The sequence below is a fragment of the Microchirus variegatus genome (assembly GCF_963457635.1).
Source record: "Microchirus variegatus genome assembly, chromosome: 5".
Taxonomy (NCBI): Eukaryota; Metazoa; Chordata; class Actinopteri; order Pleuronectiformes; family Soleidae; genus Microchirus; species Microchirus variegatus.
The window spans coordinates 32802522-32824060 of record NC_139806.1 but is presented as its reverse complement, the minus strand read 5'-3'; the positions used below and the strand labels follow the sequence as shown (position 1 = coordinate 32824060).

At 45.4% G+C, this 21539-nt stretch overlaps 3 protein-coding genes across 5 annotated transcripts in view; all 3 read right to left on the bottom strand.

Annotated features, from left to right (window-relative positions):
* LOC310927150 (collagen alpha-3(VI) chain-like) overlaps positions 1 to 21539 on the bottom strand; it is a 95156-nt gene that overhangs the window by 41100 nt on the left and 32517 nt on the right. The window lies entirely within an intron of this gene.
* On the bottom strand, positions 11525 to 14519 carry LOC310926679 (collagen alpha-3(VI) chain-like; the record flags this gene model as incomplete). Its single annotated transcript, XM_083888862.1, has 4 exons — positions 11525 to 12156; positions 12327 to 12926; positions 13233 to 13826; positions 13997 to 14519. 4 exons carry the CDS (start codon positions 14517 to 14519, stop codon positions 11525 to 11527), a joined length of 2349 nt encoding a protein of 782 aa, XP_083744988.1.
* Positions 14865 to 21302, bottom strand: LOC310926678 (collagen alpha-3(VI) chain-like; the record flags this gene model as incomplete). The annotated part of the gene is made up of 8 exons (XM_083888861.1): positions 14865 to 15496; positions 15667 to 16266; positions 16573 to 17166; positions 17337 to 17936; positions 18244 to 18837; positions 19008 to 19607; positions 19914 to 20507; positions 20678 to 21302. The coding sequence occupies 8 exons, from the start codon at positions 21300 to 21302 to the stop codon at positions 14865 to 14867; spliced, it is 4839 nt and encodes a 1612-aa protein (XP_083744987.1).

Genomic DNA, 21539 nt, shown 5'->3' with positions numbered 1-21539 from the left:
TATCTTCTGCAGCTCCCCAACATCAGAGCCCCTTGTTCCAATGCCAATCACAAAGATGCCCTGCTGTTTAAGAGCAGAGGCTGGGGCATCGACACTGTCAAAAGACCTTCCTCCATTGAGCAGGATCAACATCTGTGGGACACCTTGCAGCCGTCTACTCCCGGAGGAGTTTGTAAAGACATTGTCCCTGACGTACTGGAGGGCTGCCCCAGTGTTGAGGGGTCTACCTCCTCTGTGTCTGAGCCCCCTGACTGATTCCACAATATCCTCTTTTGTGCTGTATGTGTTCAGATAGAAATGGACCTCTGCATCTCTGCTGTACTGGGCCACAGACACACGGTCTTTGTTTTCTCCCACTTTCAGTTTCTCCACCATTTTCTCAACAAAATCACGCATGGCAGGGAAGGCATTCCTTGTGCCATCAGAACCATCCAGAAGGAATACGATGTCCTTTTTGGTAGTGTCAACTGAGAAAAGATCAAAAGAGCAAACGAATGAAACAACCATTTAAAAGACTATGTTTGTGACCTAATCATTGTTAAGGAATGGGCTATATTCTCTTTCTTTTTTTTATTTATCTCCCTAAGTGTAGGTGAAACCTGACACTGTTGGAAAGCGGTCTTGCTAGTTAACATACCAAGTACTGTTGGTGATTCTGGGCTGACGTCAATAACTGCAGTCTCCAAGGAGGACTGAAGCTGCTGTTGGACACTGGGAAGGTCAGTGAATTCAGACACAGACATAGCGCGATTGGGATCATCAGCTATCTTCTGCAGTTCTCTGATTTCAGAGCTCCTGGTTCCAATTGCAAAGGTCAAGACACCCAGATTTTTGAGAGCAGAGGCTGGGGCATCGACACTGTCAAAAGACCTTCCACCGCTTAGCAGAATTAGCACCTGTGGAACTCCGTCCAGGCGCCTGCTTCCAGCAGAGGCCGTGAAGACATTATCTCTCAAGTACTGGAGAGCTGCTCCAGTGTTGAGGGGTCGTCCACCTTTGTGCCTCAAGCCTCTGACAGTGTCAAGGATCTCGCCTTTTGTTGTGTATGTGTTCAGATAGAACTGGACGGCTGGATCTCTGCTGTACTGAACCACTGAGACTCGGTCTTTGTTGTCATCCACACTGAGTGTCTCTACTACTCTTTGCACAAAGTCTCGCATAGCTGGGAATCCAGTTCTAGTACCATCAGATCCATCCAACAAGAACACAACATCCCTCCCAGCTGGTTTTTTCTCCACTAAGAAACATAAGATTTCAGACATGATTAGGTTCTTATCTTAAGCTTTTCCAAAGTGAAAGTATGATGGTAAATGTTTACCTCAAGGTTCATACAACCCTTCTATAGCTAAGCTGGTAAAATAAACATCTTTTGACAAGGTGTTACTGGTTGTTTTTTATAGTGTTAAAAACATTGTATATGTTAGATGGGATTGGCACTAGCAGTCCCGCAAGTCTCATGTGGATGATAAAGAGGGAGACAATGGATGGATGGATTGCAATTATCTTCAGTTTACATCTTTGAATAAATGAGTCACTTTCTTACCAGTTACTGTTGGTGTCATGGCCGTGGCCCTTACTAGCACTGTGTTCATTACAGAGGAGAGCTGTTCTTGGACACTGGGGAGGTCGGTGAACTCAGACACTTTTAGAGCAACACTAGGGTCATATGATATCTTCTGCAGCTCCCCAAAATCAGAGCCCCTTGTTCCAATGCCAATCACAAAGATGCCCTGCTGTTTAAGAGCAGAGGCTGGGGCATCGACACTGTCAAAAGACCTTCCTCCATTGAGCAGGATCAACATCTGTGGGACACCTTGCAGCCGTCTACTCCCGGAGGAGTTTGTAAAGACATTGTCCCTGACGTACTGGAGGGCTGCCCCAGTGTTGAGGGGTCTACCTCCTCTGTGTCTGAGCCCCCTGACTGATTCCACAATATCCTCTTTTGTGCTGTATGTGTTCAGATAGAAATGGACCTCTGCATCTCTGCTGTACTGGGCCACAGACACACGGTCTTTGTTTTCTCCCACTTTCAGTTTCTCCACCACTTTCTCAACAAAATCACGCATGGCAGGGAAGGCATTCCTTGTGCCATCAGAACCATCCAGAAGGAATACGATGTCCTTTTTGGTAGTGTCAACTGAGAAAAGATCAAAAGAGCAAACGAATGAAACAACCATTTAAAAGACTATGTTTGTGACCTAATCATTGTTAAGGAATGGGCTATATTCTCTTTCTTTTTTTTATTTATCTCCCTAAGTGTAGGTGAAACCTGACACTGTTGGAAAGCGGTCTTGCTAGTTAACATACCAAGTACTGTTGGTGATTCTGGGCTGACGTCAATAACTGCAGTCTCCAAGGAGGACTGAAGCTGCTGTTGGACACTGGGAAGGTCAGTGAATTCAGACACAGACATAGCGCGATTGGGATCATCAGCTATCTTCTGCAGTTCTCTGATTTCAGAGCTCCTGGTTCCAATTGCAAAGGTCAAGACACCCAGATTTTTGAGAGCAGAGGCTGGGGCATCGACACTGTCAAAAGACCTTCCACCGCTTAGCAGAATTAGCACCTGTGGAACTCCGTCCAGGCGCCTGCTTCCAGCAGAGGCCGTGAAGACATTATCTCTCAAGTACTGGAGAGCTGCTCCAGTGTTGAGGGGTCGTCCACCTTTGTGCCTCAAGCCTCTGACAGTGTCAAGGATCTCGCCTTTTGTTGTGTATGTGTTCAGATAGAACTGGACGGCTGGATCTCTGCTGTACTGAACCACTGAGACTCGGTCTTTGTTGTCATCCACACTGAGTGTCTCTACTACTCTTTGCACAAAGTCTCGCATAGCTGGGAATCCAGTTCTAGTACCATCAGATCCATCCAACAAGAACACAACATCCCTCCCAGCTGGTTTTTTCTCCACTAAGAAACATAAGATTTCAGACATGATTAGGTTCTTATCTTAAGCTTTTCCAAAGTGAAAGTATGATGGTAAATGTTTACCTCAAGGTTCATACAACCCTTCTATAGCTAAGCTGGTAAAATAAACATCTTTTGACAAGGTGTTACTGGTTGTTTTTTATAGTGTTAAAAACATTGTATATGTTAGATGGGATTGGCACTAGCAGTCCCGCAAGTCTCATGTGGATGATAAAGAGGGAGACAATGGATGGATGGATTGCAATTATCTTCAGTTTACATCTTTGAATAAATGAGTCACTTTCTTACCAGTTACTGTTGGTGTCATGGCCGTGGCCCTTACTAGCACTGTGTTCATTACAGAGGAGAGCTGTTCTTGGACACTGGGGAGGTCGGTGAACTCAGACACTTTTAGAGCAACACTAGGGTCATATGATATCTTCTGCAGCTCCCCAACATCAGAGCCCCTTGTTCCAATGCCAATCACAAAGATGCCCTGCTGTTTAAGAGCAGAGGCTGGGGCATCGACACTGTCAAAAGACCTTCCTCCATTGAGCAGGATCAACATCTGTGGGACACCTTGCAGCCGTCTACTCCCGGAGGAGTTTGTAAAGACATTGTCCCTGACGTACTGGAGGGCTGCCCCAGTGTTGAGGGGTCTACCTCCTCTGTGTCTGAGCCCCCTGACTGATTCCACAATATCCTCTTTTGTGCTGTATGTGTTCAGATAGAAATGGACCTCTGCATCTCTGCTGTACTGGGCCACAGACACACGGTCTTTGTTTTCTCCCACTTTCAGTTTCTCCACCACTTTCTCAACAAAATCACGCATGGCAGGGAAGGCATTCCTTGTGCCATCAGAACCATCCAGAAGGAATACGATGTCCTTTTTGGTAGTGTCAACTGAGAAAAGATCAAAAGAGCAAACGAATGAAACAACCATTTAAAAGACTATGTTTGTGACCTAATCATTGTTAAGGAATGGGATATATTCTCTTTCTTTTTTTTATTTATCTCCCTAAGTGTAGGTGAAACCTGACACTGTTGGAAAGCGGTCTTGCTAGTTAACATACCAAGTACTGTTGGTGATTCTGGGCTGACGTCAATAACTGCAGTCTCCAAGGAGGACTGAAGCTGCTGTTGGACACTGGGAAGGTCAGTGAATTCAGACACAGACATAGCGCGATTGGGATCATCAGCTATCTTCTGCAGTTCTCTGATTTCAGAGCTCCTGGTTCCAATTGCAAAGGTCAAGACACCCAGATTTTTGAGAGCAGAGGCTGGGGCATCGACACTGTCAAAAGACCTTCCACCGCTTAGCAGTATTAGCACCTGTGGAACTCCATCCAGGCGCCTGCTTCCAGCAGAGGCCGTGAAGACATTATCTCTCAAGTACTGGAGAGCTGCTCCAGTGTTGAGGGGTCGTCCACCTTTGTGCCTCAAGCCTCTGACAGTGTCAAGGATCTCGCCTTTTGTTGTGTATGTGTTCAGATAGAACTGGACGACTGGATCTCTGCTGTACTGAACCACTGAGACTCGGTCTTTGTTGTCATCCACACTGAGTGTCTCTACTACTCTTTGCACAAAGTCTCGCATAGCTGGGAATCCAGTTCTAGTACCATCAGATCCATCCAACAAGAACACAACATCCCTCCCAGCTGGTTTTTTCTCCACTAAGAAACATAAGATTTCAGACATGATTAGGTTCTTATCTTAAGCTTTTCCAAAGTGAAAGTATGATGGTAAATGTTTACCTCAAGGTTCATACAACCCTTCTATAGCTATGCTGGTAAAATAAACATCTTTTGACAAGGTGTTACTGGTTGTTTTTTATAGTGTTAAAAACATTGTATATGTTAGATGGGATTGGCACTAGCAGTCCCGCAAGTCTCATGTGGATGATAAAGAGGGAGACAATGGATGGATGGATTGCAATTATCTTCAGTTTACATCTTTGAATAAATGAGTCACTTTCTTACCAGTTACTGTTGGTGTCATGGCCGTGGCCCTTACTAGCACTGTGTTCATTACAGAGGAGAGCTGTTCTTGGACACTGGGGAGGTCGGTGAACTCAGACACTTTTAGAGCAACACTAGGGTCATATGATATCTTCTGCAGCTCCCCAACATCAGAGCCCCTTGTTCCAATGCCAATCACAAAGATGCCCTGCTGTTTAAGAGCAGAGGCTGGGGCATCGACACTGTCAAAAGACCTTCCTCTATTGAGCAGGATCAACATCTGTGGGACACCTTGCAGCCGTCTACTCCCGGAGGAGTTTGTAAAGACATTGTCCCTGACGTACTGGAGGGCTGCCCCAGTGTTGAGGGGTCTACCTCCTCTGTGTCTGAGCCCCCTGACTGATTCCACAATATCCTCTTTTGTGCTGTATGTGTTCAGATAGAAATGGACCTCTGCATCTCTGCTGTACTGGGCCACAGACACACGGTCTTTGTTTTCTCCCACTTTCAGTTTCTCCACCATTTTCTCAACAAAATCACGCATGGCAGGGAAGGCATTCCTTGTGCCATCAGAACCATCCAGAAGGAATACGATGTCCTTTTTGGTAGTGTCAACTGAGAAAAGATCAAAAGAGCAAACGAATGAAACAACCATTTAAAAGACTATGTTTGTGACCTAATCATTGTTAAGGAATGGGCTATATTCTCTTTCTTTTTTTTATTTATCTCCCTAAGTGTAGGTGAAACCTGACACTGTTGGAAAGCGGTCTTGCTAGTTAACATACCAAGTACTGTTGGTGATTCTGGGCTGACGTCAATAACTGCAGTCTCCAAGGAGGACTGAAGCTGCTGTTGGACACTGGGAAGGTCAGTGAATTCAGACACAGACATAGCGCGATTGGGATCATCAGCTATCTTCTGCAGTTCTCTGATTTCAGAGCTCCTGGTTCCAATTGCAAAGGTCAAGACACCCAGATTTTTGAGAGCAGAGGCTGGGGCATCGACACTGTCAAAAGACCTTCCACCGCTTAGCAGAATTAGCACCTGTGGAACTCCGTCCAGGCGCCTGCTTCCAGCAGAGGCCGTGAAGACATTATCTCTCAAGTACTGGAGAGCTGCTCCAGTGTTGAGGGGTCGTCCACCTTTGTGCCTCAAGCCTCTGACAGTGTCAAGGATCTCGCCTTTTGTTGTGTATGTGTTCAGATAGAACTGGACGGCTGGATCTCTGCTGTACTGAACCACTGAGACTCGGTCTTTGTTGTCATCCACACTGAGTGTCTCTACTACTCTTTGCACAAAGTCTCGCATAGCTGGGAATCCAGTTCTAGTACCATCAGATCCATCCAACAAGAACACAACATCCCTCCCAGCTGGTTTTTTCTCCACTAAGAAACATAAGATTTCAGACATGATTAGGTTCTTATCTTAAGCTTTTCCAAAGTGAAAGTATGATGGTAAATGTTTACCTCAAGGTTCATACAACCCTTCTATAGCTAAGCTGGTAAAATAAACATCTTTTGACAAGGTGTTACTGGTTGTTTTTTATAGTGTTAAAAACATTGTATATGTTAGATGGGATTGGCACTAGCAGTCCCGCAAGTCTCATGTGGATGATAAAGAGGGAGACAATGGATGGATGGATTGCAATTATCTTCAGTTTACATCTTTGAATAAATGAGTCACTTTCTTACCAGTTACTGTTGGTGTCATGGCCGTGGCCCTTACTAGCACTGTGTTCATTACAGAGGAGAGCTGTTCTTGGACACTGGGGAGGTCGGTGAACTCAGACACTTTTAGAGCAACACTAGGGTCATATGATATCTTCTGCAGCTCCCCAAAATCAGAGCCCCTTGTTCCAATGCCAATCACAAAGATGCCCTGCTGTTTAAGAGCAGAGGCTGGGGCATCGACACTGTCAAAAGACCTTCCTCCATTGAGCAGGATCAACATCTGTGGGACACCTTGCAGCCGTCTACTCCCGGAGGAGTTTGTAAAGACATTGTCCCTGACGTACTGGAGGGCTGCCCCAGTGTTGAGGGGTCTACCTCCTCTGTGTCTGAGCCCCCTGACTGATTCCACAATATCCTCTTTTGTGCTGTATGTGTTCAGATAGAAATGGACCTCTGCATCTCTGCTGTACTGGGCCACAGACACACGGTCTTTGTTTTCTCCCACTTTCAGTTTCTCCACCACTTTCTCAACAAAATCACGCATGGCAGGGAAGGCATTCCTTGTGCCATCAGAACCATCCAGAAGGAATACGATGTCCTTTTTGGTAGTGTCAACTGAGAAAAGATCAAAAGAGCAAACGAATGAAACAACCATTTAAAAGACTATGTTTGTGACCTAATCATTGTTAAGGAATGGGATATATTCTCTTTCTTTTTTTTATTTATCTCCCTAGTGTAGGTGAAACCTGACACTGTTGGAAAGCGGTCTTGCTAGTTAACATACCAAGTACTGTTGGTGATTCTGGGCTGACGTCAATAACTGCAGTCTCCAAGGAGGACTGAAGCTGCTGTTGGACACTGGGAAGGTCAGTGAATTCAGACACAGACATAGCGCGATTGGGATCATCAGCTATCTTCTGCAGTTCTCTGATTTCAGAGCTCCTGGTTCCAATTGCAAAGGTCAAGACACCCAGATTTTTGAGAGCAGAGGCTGGGGCATCGACACTGTCAAAAGACCTTCCACCGCTTAGCAGAATTAGCACCTGTGGAACTCCGTCCAGGCGCCTGCTTCCAGCAGAGGCCGTGAAGACATTATCTCTCAAGTACTGGAGAGCTGCTCCAGTGTTGAGGGGTCGTCCACCTTTGTGCCTCAAGCCTCTGACAGTGTCAAGGATCTCGCCTTTTGTTGTGTATGTGTTCAGATAGAACTGGACGGCTGGATCTCTGCTGTACTGAACCACTGAGACTCGGTCTTTGTTGTCATCCACACTGAGTGTCTCTACTACTCTTTGCACAAAGTCTCGCATAGCTGGGAATCCAGTTCTAGTACCATCAGATCCATCCAACAAGAACACAACATCCCTCCCAGCTGGTTTTTTCTCCACTAAGAAACATAAGATTTCAGACATGATTAGGTTCTTATCTTAAGCTTTTCCAAAGTGAAAGTATGATGGTAAATGTTTACCTCAAGGTTCATACAACCCTTCTATAGCTAAGCTGGTAAAATAAACATCTTTTGACAAGGTGTTACTGGTTGTTTTTTATAGTGTTAAAAACATTGTATATGTTAGATGGGATTGGCACTAGCAGTCCCGCAAGTCTCATGTGGATGATAAAGAGGGAGACAATGGATGGATGGATTGCAATTATCTTCAGTTTACATCTTTGAATAAATGAGTCACTTTCTTACCAGTTACTGTTGGTGTCATGGCCGTGGCCCTTACTAGCACTGTGTTCATTACAGAGGAGAGCTGTTCTTGGACACTGGGGAGGTCGGTGAACTCAGACACTTTTAGAGCAACACTAGGGTCATATGATATCTTCTGCAGCTCCCCAAAATCAGAGCCCCTTGTTCCAATGCCAATCACAAAGATGCCCTGCTGTTTAAGAGCAGAGGCTGGGGCATCGACACTGTCAAAAGACCTTCCTCCATTGAGCAGGATCAACATCTGTGGGACACCTTGCAGCCGTCTACTCCCGGAGGAGTTTGTAAAGACATTGTCCCTGACGTACTGGAGGGCTGCCCCAGTGTTGAGGGGTCTACCTCCTCTGTGTCTGAGCCCCCTGACTGAATCCACAATATCCTCTTTTGTGCTGTATGTGTTCAGATAGAAATGGACCTCTGCATCTCTGCTGTACTGGGCCACAGACACACGGTCTTTGTTTTCTCCCACTTTCAGTTTCTCCACCATTTTCTCAACAAAATCACGCATGGCAGGGAAGGCATTCCTTGTGCCATCAGAACCATCCAGAAGGAATACGATGTCCTTTTTGGTAGTGTCAACTGAGAAAAGATCAAAAGAGCAAACGAATGAAACAACCATTTAAAAGACTATGTTTGTGACCTAATCATTGTTAAGGAATGGGATATATTCTCTTTCTTTTTTTTATTTATCTCCCTAAGTGTAGGTGAAACCTGACACTGTTGGAAAGCGGTCTTGCTAGTTAACATACCAAGTACTGTTGGTGATTCTGGGCTGACGTCAATAACTGCAGTCTCCAAGGAGGACTGAAGCTGCTGTTGGACACTGGGAAGGTCAGTGAATTCAGACACAGACATAGCGCGATTGGGATCATCAGCTATCTTCTGCAGTTCTCTGATTTCAGAGCTCCTGGTTCCAATTGCAAAGGTCAAGACACCCAGATTTTTGAGAGCAGAGGCTGGGGCATCGACACTGTCAAAAGACCTTCCACCGCTTAGCAGAATTAGCACCTGTGGAACTCCGTCCAGGCGCCTGCTTCCAGCAGAGGCCGTGAAGACATTATCTCTCAAGTACTGGAGAGCTGCTCCAGTGTTGAGGGGTCGTCCACCTTTGTGCCTCAAGCCTCTGACAGTGTCAAGGATCTCGCCTTTTGTTGTGTATGTGTTCAGATAGAACTGGACGGCTGGATCTCTGCTGTACTGAACCACTGAGACTCGGTCTTTGTTGTCATCCACACTGAGTGTCTCTACTACTCTTTGCACAAAGTCTCGCATAGCTGGGAATCCAGTTCTAGTACCATCAGATCCATCCAACAAGAACACAACATCCCTCCCAGCTGGTTTTTTCTCCACTAAGAAACATAAGATTTCAGACATGATTAGGTTCTTATCTTAAGCTTTTCCAAAGTGAAAGTATGATGGTAAATGTTTACCTCAAGGTTCATACAACCCTTCTATAGCTAAGCTGGTTAAATAAAAATCTTTTGACAAGGTGTTACTGGTTGTTTTTTATAGTGTTAAAAACATTGTATATGTTAGATGGGATTGGCACTAGCAGTCCCGCAAGTCTCATGTGGATGATAAAGAGGGAGACAATGGATGGATGGATTGCAATTATCTTCAGTTTACATCTTTGAATAAATGAGTCACTTTCTTACCAGTTACTGTTGGTGTCATGGCCGTGGCCCTTACTAGCACTGTGTTCATTACAGAGGAGAGCTGTTCTTGGACACTGGGGAGGTCGGTGAACTCAGACACTTTTAGAGCAACACTAGGGTCATATGATATCTTCTGCAGCTCCCCAACATCAGAGCCCCTTGTTCCAATGCCAATCACAAAGATGCCCTGCTGTTTAAGAGCAGAGGCTGGGGCATCGACACTGTCAAAAGACCTTCCTCCATTGAGCAGGATCAACATCTGTGGGACACCTTGCAGCCGTCTACTCCCGGAGGAGTTTGTAAAGACATTGTCCCTGACGTACTGGAGGGCTGCCCCAGTGTTGAGGGGTCTACCTCCTCTGTGTCTGAGCCCCCTGACTGAATCCACAATATCCTCTTTTGTGCTGTATGTGTTCAGATAGAAATGGACCTCTGCATCTCTGCTGTACTGGGCCACAGACACACGGTCTTTGTTTTCTCCCACTTTCAGTTTCTCCACCACTTTCTCAACAAAATCACGCATGGCAGGGAAGGCATTCCTTGTGCCATCAGAACCATCCAGAAGGAATACGATGTCCTTTTTGGTAGTGTCAACTGAGAAAAGATCAAAAGAGCAAACGAATGAAACAACCATTTAAAAGACTATGTTTGTGACCTAATCATTGTTAAGGAATGGGATATATTCTCTTTCTTTTTTTTATTTATCTCCCTAAGTGTAGGTGAAACCTGACACTGTTGGAAAGCGGTCTTGCTAGTTAACATACCAAGTACTGTTGGTGATTCTGGGCTGACGTCAATAACTGCAGTCTCCAAGGAGGACTGAAGCTGCTGTTGGACACTGGGAAGGTCAGTGAATTCAGACACAGACATAGCGCGATTGGGATCATCAGCTATCTTCTGCAGTTCTCTGATTTCAGAGCTCCTGGTTCCAATTGCAAAGGTCAAGACACCCAGATTTTTGAGAGCAGAGGCTGGGGCATCGACACTGTCAAAAGACCTTCCACCGCTTAGCAGAATTAGCACCTGTGGAACTCCGTCCAGGCGCCTGCTTCCAGCAGAGGCCGTGAAGACATTATCTCTCAAGTACTGGAGAGCTGCTCCAGTGTTGAGGGGTCGTCCACCTTTGTGCCTCAAGCCTCTGACAGTGTCAAGGATCTCGCCTTTTGTTGTGTATGTGTTCAGATAGAACTGGACGGCTGGATCTCTGCTGTACTGAACCACTGAGACTCGGTCTTTGTTGTCATCCACACTGAGTGTCTCTACTACTCTTTGCACAAAGTCTCGCATAGCTGGGAATCCAGTTCTAGTACCATCAGATCCATCCAACAAGAACACAACATCCCTCCCAGCTGGTTTTTTCTCCACTAAGAAACATAAGATTTCAGACATGATTAGGTTCTTATCTTAAGCTTTTCCAAAGTGAAAGTATGATGGTAAATGTTTACCTCAAGGTTCATACAACCCTTCTATAGCTAAGCTGGTTAAATAAAAATCTTTTGACAAGGTGTTACTGGTTGTTTTTTATAGTGTTAAAAACATTGTATATGTTAGATGGGATTGGCACTAGCAGTCCCGCAAGTCTCATGTGGATGATAAAGAGGGAGACAATGGATGGATGGATTGCAATTATCTTCAGTTTACATCTTTGAATAAATGAGTCACTTTCTTACCAGTTACTGTTGGTGTCATGGCCGTGGCCCTTACTAGCACTGTGTTCATTACAGAGGAGAGCTGTTCTTGGACACTGGGGAGGTCGGTGAACTCAGACACTTTTAGAGCAACACTAGGGTCATATGATATCTTCTGCAGCTCCCCAACATCAGAGCCCCTTGTTCCAATGCCAATCACAAAGATGCCCTGCTGTTTAAGAGCAGAGGCTGGGGCATCGACACTGTCAAAAGACCTTCCTCCATTGAGCAGGATCAACATCTGTGGGACACCTTGCAGCCGTCTACTCCCGGAGGAGTTTGTAAAGACATTGTCCCTGACGTACTGGAGGGCTGCCCCAGTGTTGAGGGGTCTACCTCCTCTGTGTCTGAGCCCCCTGACTGAATCCACAATATCCTCTTTTGTGCTGTATGTGTTCAGATAGAAATGGACCTCTGCATCTCTGCTGTACTGGGCCACAGACACACGGTCTTTGTTTTCTCCCACTTTCAGTTTCTCCACCACTTTCTCAACAAAATCACGCATGGCAGGGAAGGCATTCCTTGTGCCATCAGAACCATCCAGAAGGAATACGATGTCCTTTTTGGTAGTGTCAACTGAGAAAAGATCAAAAGAGCAAACGAATGAAACAACCATTTAAAAGACTATGTTTGTGACCTAATCATTGTTAAGGAATGGGATATATTCTCTTTCTTTTTTTTATTTATCTCCCTAAGTGTAGGTGAAACCTGACACTGTTGGAAAGCGGTCTTGCTAGTTAACATACCAAGTACTGTTGGTGATTCTGGGCTGACGTCAATAACTGCAGTCTCCAAGGAGGACTGAAGCTGCTGTTGGACACTGGGAAGGTCAGTGAATTCAGACACAGACATAGCGCGATTGGGATCATCAGCTATCTTCTGCAGTTCTCTGATTTCAGAGCTCCTGGTTCCAATTGCAAAGGTCAAGACACCCAGATTTTTGAGAGCAGAGGCTGGGGCATCGACACTGTCAAAAGACCTTCCACCGCTTAGCAGAATTAGCACCTGTGGAACTCCGTCCAGGCGCCTGCTTCCAGCAGAGGCCGTGAAGACATTATCTCTCAAGTACTGGAGAGCTGCTCCAGTGTTGAGGGGTCGTCCACCTTTGTGCCTCAAGCCTCTGACAGTGTCAAGGATCTCGCCTTTTGTTGTGTATGTGTTCAGATAGAACTGGACGGCTGGATCTCTGCTGTACTGAACCACTGAGACTCGGTCTTTGTTGTCATCCACACTGAGTGTCTCTACTACTCTTTGCACAAAGTCTCGCATAGCTGGGAATCCAGTTCTAGTACCATCAGATCCATCCAACAAGAACACAACATCCCTCCCAGCTGGTTTTTTCTCCACTAAGAAACATAAGATTTCAGACATGATTAGGTTCTTATCTTAAGCTTTTCCAAAGTGAAAGTATGATGGTAAATGTTTACCTCAAGGTTCATACAACCCTTCTATAGCTAAGCTGGTTAAATAAAAATCTTTTGACAAGGTGTTACTGGTTGTTTTTTATAGTGTTAAAAACATTGTATATGTTAGATGGGATTGGCACTAGCAGTCCCGCAAGTCTCATGTGGATGATAAAGAGGGAGACAATGGATGGATGGATTGCAATTATCTTCAGTTTACATCTTTGAATAAATGAGTCACTTTCTTACCAGTTACTGTTGGTGTCATGGCCGTGGCCCTTACTAGCACTGTGTTCATTACAGAGGAGAGCTGTTCTTGGACACTGGGGAGGTCGGTGAACTCAGACACTTTTAGAGCAACACTAGGGTCATATGATATCTTCTGCAGCTCCCCAACATCAGAGCCCCTTGTTCCAATGCCAATCACAAAGATGCCCTGCTGTTTAAGAGCAGAGGCTGGGGCATCGACACTGTCAAAAGACCTTCCTCCATTGAGCAGGATCAACATCTGTGGGACACCTTGCAGCCGTCTACTCCCGGAGGAGTTTGTAAAGACATTGTCCCTGACGTACTGGAGGGCTGCCCCAGTGTTGAGGGGTCTACCTCCTCTGTGTCTGAGCCCCCTGACTGAATCCACAATATCCTCTTTTGTGCTGTATGTGTTCAGATAGAAATGGACCTCTGCATCTCTGCTGTACTGGGCCACAGACACACGGTCTTTGTTTTCTCCCACTTTCAGTTTCTCCACCACTTTCTCAACAAAATCACGCATGGCAGGGAAGGCATTCCTTGTGCCATCAGAACCATCCAGAAGGAATACGATGTCCTTTTTGGTAGTGTCAACTGAGAAAAGATCAAAAGAGCAAACGAATGAAACAACAATTTAAAAGACTATGTTTGTGACCTAATCATTGTTAAGGAATGGGATATATTCTCTTTCTTTTTTTTATTTATCTCCCTAAGTGTAGGTGAAACCTGACACTGTTGGAAAGCGGTCTTGCTAGTTAACATACCAAGTACTGTTGGTGATTCTGGGCTGACGTCAATAACTGCAGTCTCCAAGGAGGACTGAAGCTGCTGTTGGACACTGGGAAGGTCAGTGAATTCAGACACAGACATAGCGCGATTGGGATCATCAGCTATCTTCTGCAGTTCTCTGATTTCAGAGCTCCTGGTTCCAATTGCAAAGGTCAAGACACCCAGATTTTTGAGAGCAGAGGCTGGGGCATCGACACTGTCAAAAGACCTTCCACCGCTTAGCAGAATTAGCACCTGTGGAACTCCGTCCAGGCGCCTGCTTCCAGCAGAGGCCGTGAAGACATTATCTCTCAAGTACTGGAGAGCTGCTCCAGTGTTGAGGGGTCGTCCACCTTTGTGCCTCAAGCCTCTGACAGTGTCAAGGATCTCGCCTTTTGTTGTGTATGTGTTCAGATAGAACTGGACGGCTGGATCTCTGCTGTACTGAACCACTGAGACTCGGTCTTTGTTGTCATCCACACTGAGTGTCTCTACTACTCTTTGCACAAAGTCTCGCATAGCTGGGAATCCAGTTCTAGTACCATCAGATCCATCCAACAAGAACACAACATCCCTCCCAGCTGGTTTTTTCTCCACTAAGAAACATAAGATTTCAGACATGATTAGGTTCTTATCTTAAGCTTTTCCAAAGTGAAAGTATGATGGTAAATGTTTACCTCAAGGTTCATACAACCCTTCTATAGCTAAGCTGGTTAAATAAAAATCTTTTGACAAGGTGTTACTGGTTGTTTTTTATAGTGTTAAAAACATTGTATATGTTAGATGGGATTGGCACTAGCAGTCCCGCAAGTCTCATGTGGATGATAAAGAGGGAGACAATGGATGGATGGATTGCAATTATCTTCAGTTTACATCTTTGAATAAATGAGTCACTTTCTTACCAGTTACTGTTGGTGTCATGGCCGTGGCCCTTACTAGCACTGTGTTCATTACAGAGGAGAGCTGTTCTTGGACACTGGGGAGGTCGGTGAACTCAGACACTTTTAGAGCAACACTAGGGTCATATGATATCTTCTGCAGCTCCCCAACATCAGAGCCCCTTGTTCCAATGCCAATCACAAAGATGCCCTGCTGTTTAAGAGCAGAGGCTGGGGCATCGACACTGTCAAAAGACCTTCCTCCATTGAGCAGGATCAACATCTGTGGGACACCTTGCAGCCGTCTACTTCCGGAGGAGTTTGAAAAGACATTGTCCCTGACGTACTGGAGGGCTGCCCCAGTGTTGAGGGGTCTACCTCCTCTGTGTCTGAGCCCCCTGACTGAATCCACAATATCCTCTTTTGTGCTGTATGTGTTCAGATAGAAATGGACCTCTGCATCTCTGCTGTACTGGGCCACAGACACACGGTCTTTGTTTTCTCCCACTTTCAGTTTCTCCACCACTTTCTCAACAAAATCACGCATTGCAGGGAAGGCATTCCTTGTGCCATCAGAACCATCCAGAAGGAATACGATGTCCTTTTTGGTAGTGTCAACTGAGAAAAGATCAAAAGAGCAAACGAATGAAACAACCATTTAAAAGACTATGTTTGTGACCTAATCATTGTTAAGGAATGGGATATATTCTCTTTCTTTTTTTTATTTATCTCCCTAAGTGTAGGTGAAACCTGACACTGTTGGAAAGCGGTCTTGCTAGTTAACATACCAAGTACTGTTGGTGATTCTGGGCTGACGTCAATAACTGCAGTCTCCAAGGAGGACTGAAGCTGCTGTTGGACACTGGGAAGGTCAGTGAATTCAGACACAGACATAGCGCGATTGGGATCATCAGCTATCTTCTGCAGTTCTCTGATTTCAGAGCTCCTGGTTCCAATTGCAAAGGTCAAGACACCCAGATTTTTGAGAGCAGAGGCTGGGGCATCGACACTGTCAAAAGACCTTCCACCGCTTAGCAGAATTAGCACCTGTGGAACTCCGTCCAGGCGCCTGCTTCCAGCAGAGGCCGTGAAGACATTATCTCTCAAGTACTGGAGAGCTGCTCCAGTGTTGAGGGGTCGTCCACCTTTGTGCCTCAAGCCTCTGACAGTGTCAAGGATCTCGCCTTTTGTTGTGTATGTGTTCAGATAGAACTGGACGGCTGGATCTCTGCTGTACTGAACCACTGAGACTCGGTCTTTGTTGTCATCCACACTGAGTGTCTCTACTACTCTTTGCACAAAGTCTCGCATAGCTGGGAATCCAGTTCTAGTACCATCAGATCCATCCAACAAGAACACAACATCCCTCCCAGCTGGTTTTTTCTCCACTAAGAAACATAAGATTTCAGACATGATTAGGTTCTTATCTTAAGCTTTTCCAAAGTGAAAGTATGATGGTAAATGTTTACCTCAAGGTTCATACAACCCTTCTATAGCTAAGCTGGTAAAAAAAACATCTTTTGACAAGGTGTTACTGGTTGTTTTTTATAGTGTTAAAAACATTGTATATGTTAGATGGGATTGGCACTAGCAGTCCCGCAAGTCTCATGTGGATGATAAAGAGGGAGACAATGGATGGATGGATTGCAATTATCTTCAGTTTACATCTTTGAATAAATGAGTCACTTTCTTACCAGTTACTGTTGGTGTCATGGCCGTGGCCCTTACTAGCACTGTGTTCATTACAGAGGAGAGCTGTTCTTGGACACTGGGAAGGTCGGTGAACTCAGACACTTTTAGAGCAACACTAGGGTCATATGATATCTTCTGCAGCTCCCCAACATCAGAGCCCCTTGTTCCAATGCCAATCACAAAGATGCCCTGCTGTTTAAGAGCAGAGGCTGGGGCATCGACACTGTCAAAAGACCTTCCTCCATTGAGCAGGATCAACATCTGTGGGACACCTTGCAGCCGTCTACTCCCGGAGGAGTTTGTAAAGACATTGTCCCTGACGTACTGGAGGGCTGCCCCAGTGTTGAGGGGTCTACCTCCTCTGTGTCTGAGCCCCCTGACTGAATCCACAATATCCTCTTTTGTGCTGTATGTGTTCAGATAGAAATGGACCTCTGCATCTCTGCTGTACTGGGCCACAGACACACGGTCTTTGTTTTCTCCCACTTTCAGTTTCTCCACCACTTTCTCAACAAAATCACGCATGGCTGGGAAGGCATTCCTTGTGCCATCAGAACCATCCAGAAGGAATACGATGTCCTTTTTGGTAGTGTCAACTGAGAAAAGATCAAAAGAGCAAACGAATGAAACAACCATTTAAAAGACTATGTTTGTGACCTAATCATTGTTAAGGAATGGGCTATATTCTCTTTCTTTTTTTTATTTATCTCCCTAAGTGTAGGTGAAACCTGTCACTGTTGGAAAGCGGTCTTACTAGTTAACATACCAAGTACTGTTGGTGATTCTGGGCTGACGTCAATAACTGCAGTCTCCAAGGAGGACTGAAGCTGCTGTTGGACACTGGGAAGGTCAGTGAATTCAGACACAGACATAGCGCGATTGGGATCATCAGCTATCTTCTGCAGTTCTCTGATTTCAGAGCTCCTGGTTCCAATTGCAAAGGTCAAGACACCCAGATTTTTGAGAGCAGAGGCTGGGGCATCGACACTGTCAAAAGACCTTCCACCGCTTAGCAGAATTAGCACCTGTGGAACTCCGTCCAGGCGCCTGCTTCCAGCAGAGGCCGTGAAGACATTATCTCTCAAGTACTGGAGAGCTGCTCCAGTGTTGAGGGGTCGTCCACCTTTGTGCCTCAAGCCTCTGACAGTGTCAAGGATCTCGCCTTTTGTTGTGTATGTGTTCAGATAGAACTGGACGGCTGGATCTCTGCTGTACTGAACCACTGAGACTCGGTCTTTGTTGTCATCCACATTGAGTGTCTCTACTACTCTTTGCACAAAGTCTCGCATAGCTGGGAATCCAGTTCTAGTACCATCAGATCCATCCAACAAGAACACAACATCCCTCCCAGCTGGTTTTTTCTCCACTAAGAAACATAAGATTTCAGACATGATTAGGTTCTTATCTTAAGCTTTTCCAAAGTGAAAGTATGATGGTAAATGTTTACCTCAAGTTTCATACAACCCTTCTATAGCTAAGCTGGTAAAAAAAAACATCTTTTGACAAGGTGTTACTGGTTGTTTTTTATAGTGTTAAAAACATTGTATATGTTAGATGGGATTGGCACTAGCAGTCCCGCAACCCTCATGTGGATGATAAAGAGGGAGACAATGGATGGATGGATTGCAATAATCTTCACTTTACATCTTTGAATAAATGAGTCACTTTCTTACCAGTTACTGTTGGTGTCATGGCCGTGGCCCTTACTAGCACTGTGTTCATTACAGAGGAGAGCTGTTCTTGGACACTGGGGAGGTCGGTGAACTCAGACACTTTTAGAGCAACACTAGGGTCATATGATATCTTCTGCAGCTCCCCAACATCAGAGCCCCTTGTTCCAATGCCAATCACAAAGATGCCCTGCTGTTTAAGAGCAGAGGCTGGGGCATCGACACTGTCAAAAGACCTTCCTCCATTGAGCAGGATCAACATCTGTGGGACACCTTGCAGCCGTCTACTCCCGGAGGAGTTTGTAAAGACATTGTCCCTGACGTACTGGAGGGCTGCCCCAGTGTTGAGGGGTCTACCTCCTCTGTGTCTGAGCCCCCTGACTGAATCCACAATATCCTCTTTTGTGCTGTATTTGTTCAGATAGAAATGGACCTCTGCATCTCTGCTGTACTGGGCCACAGACACACGGTCTTTGTTTTCTCCCACTTTCAGTTTCTCCACCACTTTCTCAACAAAATCACGCATGGCAGGGAAGGCATTCCTTGTGCCATCAGAACCATCCAGAAGGAATACGATGTCCTTTTTGGTAGTGTCAACTGAGAAAAGATCAAAAGAGCAAACGAATGAAACAACCATTTAAAAGACTATGTTTGTGACCTAATCATTGTTAAGGAATGGGATATATTCTCTTTCTTTTTTTTATTTATCTCCCTAAGTGTAGGTGAAACCTGACACTGTTGGAAAGCGGTCTTGCTAGTTAACATACCAAGTACTGTTGGTGATTCTGGGCTGACGTCAATAACTGCAGTCTCCAAGGAGGACTGAAGCTGCTGTTGGACACTGGGAAGGTCAGTGAATTCAGACACAGACATAGCGCGATTGGGATCATCAGCTATCTTCTGCAGTTCTCTGATTTCAGAGCTCCTGGTTCCAATTGCAAAGGTCAAGACACCCAGATTTTTGAGAGCAGAGGCTGGGGCATCGACACTGTCAAAAGACCTTCCACCGCTTAGCAGAATTAGCACCTGTGGAACTCCGTCCAGGCGCCTGCTTCCAGCAGAGGCCGTGAAGACATTATCTCTCAAGTACTGGAGAGCTGCTCCAGTGTTGAGGGGTCGTCCACCTTTGTGCCTCAAGCCTCTGACAGTGTCAAGGATCTCGCCTTTTGTTGTGTATGTGTTCAGATAGAACTGGACGGCTGGATCTCTGCTGTACTGAACCACTGAGACTCGGTCTTTGTTGTCATCCACACTGAGTGTCTCTACTACTCTTTGCACAAAGTCTCGCATAGCTGGGAATCCAGTTCTAGTACCATCAGATCCATCCAACAAGAACACAACATCCCTCCCAGCTGGTTTTTTCTCCACTAAGAAACATAAGATTTCAGACATGATTAGGTTCTTATCTTAAGCTTTTCCAAAGTGAAAGTATGATGGTAAATGTTTACCTCAAGGTTCATACAACCCTTCTATAGCTAAGCTGGTAAAAAAAACATCTTTTGACAAGGTGTTACTGGTTGTTTTTTATAGTGTTAAAAACATTGTATATGTTAGATGGGATTGGCACTAGCAGTCTCGCAACCCTCATGTGGATGATAAAGAGGGAGACAATGGATGGATGGATTGCAATAATCTTCACTTTACATCTTTGAATAAATGAGTCACTTTCTTACCAGTTACTGTTGGTGTCATGGCCGTGGCCCTTACTAGCACTGTGTTCATTACAGAGGAGAGCTGTTCTTGGACACTGGGGAGGTCGGTGAACTCAGACACTTTGAGAGCAACACTAGGGTCATATGATATCTTCTGCAGCTCCCCAACATCAGAGCCCCTTGTTCCAATGCCAATCACAAAGATGCCCTGCTGTTTAAGAGCAGAGGCTGGGGCATCGACACTGTCAAAAGACCTTCCTCCATTGAGCAGGATCAACATCTGTGGGACACCTTGCAGCCGTCTACTCCCGGAGGAGTTTGTAAAGACATTGTCCCTGACGTACTGGAGGGCTGCCCCAGTGTTGAGGGGTCTACCTCCTCTGTGTCTGAGCCCCCTGACTGAATCCACAATATCCTCTTTTGTGCTGTATGTGTTCAGATAGAAATGGACCTCTGCATCTCTGCTGTACTGGGCCACAGACACACGGTCTTTGTTTTCTCCCACTTTCAGTTTCTCCACCACTTTCTCAACAAAATCACGCATGGCAGGGAAGGCATTCCTTGTGCCATCAGAACCATCCAGAAGGAATACGATGTCCTTTTTGGTAGTGTCAACTGAGAAAAGATCAAAAGAGCAAACGAATGAAACAACCATTTAAAAGACTATGTTTGTGACCTAATCATTGTTAAGGAATGGGATATATTCTCTTTCTTTTTTTTATTTATCTCCCTAAGTGTAGGTGAAACCTGACACTGTTGGAAAGCGGTCTTGCTAGTTAACATACCAAGTACTGTTGGTGATTCTGGGCTGACGTCAATAACTGCAGTCTCCAAGGAGGACTGAAGCTGCTGTTGGACACTGGGAAGGTCAGTGAATTCAGACACAGACATAGCGCGATTGGGATCATCAGCTATCTTCTGCAGTTCTCTGATTTCAGAGCTCCTGGTTCCAATTGCAAAGGTCAAGACACCCAGATTTTTGAGAGCAGAGGCTGGGGCATCGACACTGTCAAAAGACCTTCCACCGCTTAGCAGAATTAGCACCTGTGGAACTCCGTCCAGGCGCCTGCTTCCAGCAGAGGCCGTGAAGACATTATCTCTCAAGTACTGGAGAGCTGCTCCAGTGTTGAGGGGTCGTCCACCTTTGTGCCTCAAGCCTCTGACAGTGTCAAGGATCTCGCCTTTTGTTGTGTATGTGTTCAGATAGAACTGGACGGCTGGATCTCTGCTGTACTGAACCACTGAGACTCGGTCTTTGTTGTCATCCACACTGAGTGTCTCTACTACTCTTTGCACAAAGTCTCGCATAGCTGGGAATCCAGTTCTAGTACCATCAGATCCATCCAACAAGAACACAACATCCCTCCCAGCTGGTTTTTTCTCCACTAAGAAACATAAGATTTCAGACATGATTAGGTTCTTATCTTAAGCTTTTCCAAAGTGAAAGTATGATGGTAAATGTTTACCTCAAGGTTCATACAACCCTTCTATAGCTAAGCTGGTAAAAAAAACATCTTTTGACAAGGTGTTACTGGTTGTTTTTTATAGTGTTAAAAACATTGTATATGTTAGATGGGATTGGCACTAGCAGTCTCGCAACCCTCATGTGGATGATAAAGAGGGAGACAATGGATGGATGGATTGCAA